The 6,506-nt window shown below is 36.2% G+C and overlaps 1 protein-coding gene across 1 annotated transcript; it reads left to right on the top strand.

Moving 5' to 3' along the window:
- Positions 1–860: 860 nt before the first annotated feature.
- On the top strand, positions 861–6,506 carry LOC112136773 (uncharacterized protein PF14_0093; the record flags this gene model as incomplete). Its single annotated transcript, XM_024258664.2, is given in 3 exon segments — positions 861–1,009; positions 4,489–4,563; positions 4,677–6,506. A coding segment is annotated over 1 exon segment (1,699 nt), but the record flags the coding sequence as incomplete, so codon positions are not given.

The following is a 6,506-nucleotide window of genomic DNA, read 5'->3' as shown; positions in this document are numbered from 1 at the left end:
ACAAACTGTTGATATTTCAAGTCATAATTACACTATATGTCTGGATGTGATCTCTCTGCTTTGGTGTACAACATAGTTAATTGAGTTTACTAATGTTGTGGTTTGTACCACAAAACCACTTGAAAATGCATAGAGTTACATTTTGTAGTGTGTGATAAATATGTCAGTAACGGAATTCCCTTTAAATGAAAAAAAATAAACAACATGAGATAAATAAATATGATGCTAAATCATTGATTCATTTGGTATAAATGATAACCAAAAAAATCACAAGATGGATATAAATAATTGGACATGTGAATATCAGCAATTTTGAATCAAGCTTAAAGGAAATATAAATACCAGTAACATACTGTATATGTAGATAGTAGATACAACATTAAAAAAAAACCTTGAATAACATTAACAATTTAATTTCTTACACTTCCTGTTTGAATTAAGATATATTAGAACGTATAAAAAATGACAAATGTATTTATGGTTTTCTAATTTCAGCCAAATGCATTATTAAATCTATACTTTCTCCATAAAATGTGCATCATCCATAAGCACTTTCATGAAAGTTGTTAATACAATACCTTCAAATATAATGATAAGAAGAACAACACGCAACAATCACATTTCATGTATAGTATTTAGTTGTAATTTCCACATCGGAAAAAGTAAATAAAACCATATTGAATCTCCACAAGAACAAACCTCCTTTCTTCCCCCCTCCCGCACCCGTTCACGTGAAAGATGCATGGACACCCCGTGGCTCTGTTGTCAACAAGAAGGAGGAGTTGGTCAGAGCTGCAGAGCGTGCGATAGGTTTAACCTTAAGGTGGAGTCTGCTCACAGCCAATCAGGAGTTAGTCCACGCCTCTCATGTCACACCGGCGAACAGGTTAAGACCAGAGTTTTCGGTGCGGCATTTCAGACTGACCACGCGATCCCTGCTGCTCAGATCTATTTGGATTTCCAAAGGCTTTTGGAGAACTCGACGCGCCGCCTGGATTGTTTGTGGATGGTAAGACTTAACATTTCTTTATTTTTAAGTGAATGCTGTGCAGTTTCTGAAGTGCGCAATGTGGATCATTTATGTTATCTAACCTGAATAGAATAGCTATGTTTTCTCTTTTTTTCTGGTTTTAATATCTTAACTAACGAAACCCTCCGCTCACTTAAAATTTAACGCTGTCCAATGTACGCTGGGTTGACACTGGACGCAGAAGCGCCTCTCTTTTTTTCACATCCAAAACCCAACGCGCCGCGCTCCGGAGTCTCCTTGTTGATGTGCGCGCGCCCGTGTCTATCTGTTGTTGTGTCTGTCTGTGCGCACGCTTACGTATGTTCGTGGGTAAATTAATTAACTAAAAATTATACCCAATATTTCGGCTAAGGGGAGCTTCTCTCTGCCTCCTTTTTGTTGTATTTTTAACTCCCGAAACTTGACTTCTCGTCCAGCATCGGAGTCTGGCCACTATAGGTATGTGTGCTTGCGCGCTTTTGTGTGTGCCTCTACTTACGCGCACACGTGTGTGCATGCGTATTGTGATTGTATGCTTATTTCCATCTCTACAGTCTGTTTAGATACAAAAACATGATCGCATTTGTCAATCGCGTTGTTTTACTGTAGAGAAATTGGTTATGTTTTGAAAATAATGTGGATTTCGTCATGCATTTCTTAAGTTCCTGCCAGAATTGACGCAAAATTCTCGCACAAAAAATAGAGCAGACGCCGAAACGATCCGCTACATCGTGTGGGCCCTCCTCGGAGGTCTGCTCCGCGGAGAACCGCTGCTGGTTGGAACAATAGGTTAACGTGAGTGAGCTCCGAATGGAAGCGGCCTCCGTTCCCAGAGTGCGCGTACATGAGGGGCGGCCAGGGTTTTTTTTTCAATAATTTTGTCCCAAGTGCCCCCCCCCCTCCCTTGTGCAGCTGAGTGGTGAAAGCTGTAGCTTCTTCAAACCGGCGCCAACTAATAGAGAAATGTAGAGTTCAACTTGTGACTACCATTCTTTTGACCCCTAGAGGGCATATGCAGAACTACAGAAGAAGTTTTTTTTTCATGAGTGTAATTCCTTGTTTTACCTCAAGGGGTCAAAACGGTTTTGAACGTTCCACACTCTCTTTCTCTATTGAATAGAGCTGTTTTCATATTGCTTGAATTTTCATAGGAAAAGCTATTGGCAAAAAAGTGTTTTTTTTTTGTTAAATATTTGGCCAGTAAGGGTAACATGATTTTGAAAGTTGCAGTTTCTCTCTTTTGAGTGGATGTGATTTCAGGTTAACATTTTCACAGAAGATGTATTCCAAAAATAAGTCATTTGATAGGCTCAAATTCATATTTCACCACTAGTGACACAAATAATTAAATGTTTGTGAAAGTTTTGCACTGTATTTCTCTGCCATTGTGTATCTCTCTTTTGATTGAGGAAAGTTTCATGTTTGTTCGATTGCAAATTAAGTTGTTAACCTGTATACATTTGAGATGTGTTTCTTATTTCTTAGTGAAATTATTTAATAATATTTAATAAGCATTTCTAGTTAGAGGCTTTACAAAACACCCCAGTTTTGCACTTTGTTGTTAGTCCCTTACTTTCAGCAGCACCTCGAGCAAAGCACTTCAGCTGAACTCACACTGAGGTGGCATTTGTGATGCTGGGCTTGTTATGTGGATTGCCAAAAGTGAAAACGAGTCATGTAAAATGTTGATTGTTTTATAATCTGTCAGGAAAAACATTTTTGCCATTTCTTAGCAAAGGCATTTGAGTAATATTGCTGTTCAAATTAACTTAGCCCCCCTCCCCCCAACCCACCCCCGCAGTTTAAGGTAAAAAAAAATGTTTTTAGTCAGGAAAGACAAGATTTATTGGTAATCTATTTAACCCCTTTCTTTGACCCTTTAATGAGGGGTCAAATATATAATTTTAACACTGGAGATGCTTCTATGTTAAACTATTATGCTTACAGAATAGGTCGTACAGTGGCACAGCAGTTAGGGCGCCTATGCTCCTTCAAAATGTATATGACGATAATGGAGTATTTTACTAGAGCACATGTCCTAATAATAAGACATGGAATATGAAAATGTGATTTTTATTTAATTAGTACAATTTTTTTGGTGCTTTTTGAAATAATACATTTAAAAAAAAACGTACCAGCCTTTGACACAACCTTGCACATAACCTGTCGCAACTTCAGGCATTTTAGCATTCAACAATCATAAATATCTGTCTCAAAATCCTTAAGGGGTTTGATTAATGCTAGATCATGTTGCGTGTGCCCCTGTTGCAAGTATGGAACTAGCAAAATGCAGATGTGTGATGGTTCTTAAATCCACTAAACCAGGGCTACCACAATTGGTCGACTAATCGACAACTACTCGATTATTAAAATAGACGATGACTAATTTGATAGTCAATTAGTCGTCTCAATTAGTCGACTAATCGGAAAAAATAATCGATGATTAGTCAACTATTAAAATAATCGTTTGTGGCAGCACTAATTTTAACTCTGGTGAATAAGCATGGGACTTCAGATCAAGTATCAAGTACATTTTTCTTGATTTTTAAACATTTTCACTGCTCTTCACCACTCTTTCACTGCTGAATATAACTGATACATTGATAATTTCAAAAAGCTAACTAATGTCGTCTTTAAATTTGTTAGTGTTATATGTCTACAACTGCTTGTTTAAAGAAAAATAGTTACAAAAATGATCAAAGTCTTTCTCTATTGCATTGGTTTCATCCTACTTTGATTTGAAATCCAAATATATGAATAAAGACATTGTAGTTATATTAAGAACATTTCTCATTTGAGTTGTTTGACAGTATTGAATAGCATCACTGTCAAGTATTATGATTCACAAATTAGACATTTGTAAAAAAGAGGTGATATTATAAGTGTCATTCCACATGTAACCCAAAGTTGTCAAGACATTGTCTAACAAAGTTGTGCACTGCCTTCCACTATTAAATGTTTCTAGTTCAGGAGTCTGCAACCTGCAGCTTTGGAGCCCCTAATGGCTTTATTACATCTCCTTGATGACTCTCTGCCTAAAGGAAAATTAAATAACAATACTTTCTGATTTTCTTATTAAATTAGCATTGATTTAATTTAGATTAGTTATGTTGATAAATGTATGGCTGAGATACACCTTGAAGATAAACTATGGAAAGGTTCTTACATTCCTGCTGAGTTGAAGAGATTTAGTTTACTCTATGCTACCTCTAGATTACATTTTCAAATACTAAGCAAAACTTTTTTAAAAACTCTGATCCACAATCTGGTCTGGCACAAAGTGTTTTATTGATTTATTTTAAAAGGAAATCATACTAGCTTCTGTCAATGCAAAAAAAAAAAAACACATGTAGAAAAAACACAAGTTATATGAATGCTGGAAACATTCACATTATAGTGTTTATGCAACTCTTTTTTTGTGAGTATAATATGGTGCATGTACAGTATCTTACTAAACTCTGTTCTTCATTTCATTCTAGGTAATTGCATCTGAACTGCTGGCTTCCGCAGTTTGAACTTGTACCATCACACTAACAAGCCTCACTAATACACAGGTATAACATATATTTGTCCCTGTGTGTTTTGTGTATTTGTGTGTGGCACAATAATTTTTCAATACATCATCATTTTTTACCTAAGCAATAACTTCTCGTATTTCACTATGCAGTTAAATAAGGACAACCATCAACAGGACATCAACAACAGCATCCTTTCACTCATCTCCTGTCCAGTTATCCACTTCAACCCTCTACAACACCACTCTGCTAAGTATTCAGACCACTGTGTACAATTGTGACTATGCCTCGCAAAGGTAAGCGATCACAAGCTGCTAAAGCTAGATGGCTCAAAGTGTCTGTTGATGAATGTGAAAATGATAGCCAAAACATTGTCAACAACTCCATAACTGACGAACAACACTGTGAATTACTCAATCCACTTGAATATGACATAGAAGTACAGCATCCCCTTAACCCTGGTGATTGTGTACAAGCGTCACATTCTCAGAATTCTCTTAAGTATCTGACTTTCTCCCGAAACAAGCAATGTACATGTAACTCACTCATTTTCTTAGCCTTCCTCCATGAAAATGAAAACATAACCACTGCAGATCTGGATATTGTTTTGGATAAAGGGAATACACTGTATTGTGAGCAAAGACAAAAGTTTCCTAATAACATATATTTGGCTTTTGACGAACTTCCAGACATTGTACCTGCACGTGCTAATGTTTACCATATTAACATGCAAAAACAATCAAGGTTTGGTTCCTTTAAAGACCCCGTACCACTTGCTGCAAATGACTACCTTGACCTGACAGCAGGCTTAAGCTGTTTATTGTCTGATGTTAAATATGCTTTGTTGATCATGTCTAATCTGTGCATTGCTGTTTTTAGAACTCACGCTGGTCAATACGGATTCTTTGATCCTCATGACAGAACAAGGACTGGGATGCCCATACTAGGAACAAATGCTCACGGAACTGCAATCATGCTAACATTTGCTAATCTACAAAAGATGACAGACACATTAGTGAAGTGCTTTCAAGAACTAGGTGTTTCATCATCTACAGTTTACGAATTAAAGCCAGTAGAATTTCATCCTTCAAGTGTCTCAAGTGGACCAAACTACATACAAGCCTTCCAAAGCAATGACGATGTATCGCCTTCATATGTCGATAAAAACATGAAAGAGGACAGTAATACCAAACAACCTGGGCAAAATATAAAAACTCCTGAAACTACAGATTCACAAGCTGCGTGTCATGATGATGTCTCAAATGGATCTGATATCGACTCATTAATACAAACACTGTTCACTCTCCTGCCTTCTAACCAATCCAGTGATAAAGTTACAAACAATATTGGGGAAATTCCACAGGAAAACATTGACAAACCAACACAGACCTTCAATGACATCAATACTTTTCCAGATAACATGAAAGTTCATATGTCTAAACTAAATAAGAACAGGAGGAAAAAATTCTTGCGATTAAAAATGCAATGTGAAAACAATGACAACCTCCAAAACAAAGACATCACTAAAGACAAGTGTAAAACTAAAAAACGACTGCATTCAAAGCTGCTTTACCATACGAATCCAAATGTACGTCAAAGAAAAAAAAATTATATTAATAATTTATATGCAAGCACTGCTGAGTTTAGACAAAAGCAAAAACAACTTTCAATGAGACGATATCAAAACAAAGCAGAAGTAAGAGAGAAGCAAAGAAATTACATTATAGAAAACTATAAACATAACCCAAAGTTTAGAGACAAACAGAAACGCTTCATAAATGAACATTACAAAAATGATGAAGATTTTAACCTAAAGCAAAAGAAATTCATAACCTCACGTTATAAAAACAGCCTTGACTTTCGAAACAAACAAAAACAGTATATTGCTGGACGTTATCACACAGATTCTGTGTTTAGAGAAAAGCATAAAATTATGGTAAATGAACGAAATACAAATTCAGACGTGAAGCAGAAGAAAAGAG

This window comes from Oryzias melastigma, linkage group LG4 (genome assembly GCF_002922805.2).
Source record: "Oryzias melastigma strain HK-1 linkage group LG4, ASM292280v2, whole genome shotgun sequence".
In the NCBI taxonomy this organism is placed as follows: domain Eukaryota; kingdom Metazoa; phylum Chordata; class Actinopteri; order Beloniformes; family Adrianichthyidae; genus Oryzias; species Oryzias melastigma.
Note: the sequence above shows the minus strand (reverse complement) of the source record. Positions and strands in the feature narration are given on the sequence as shown.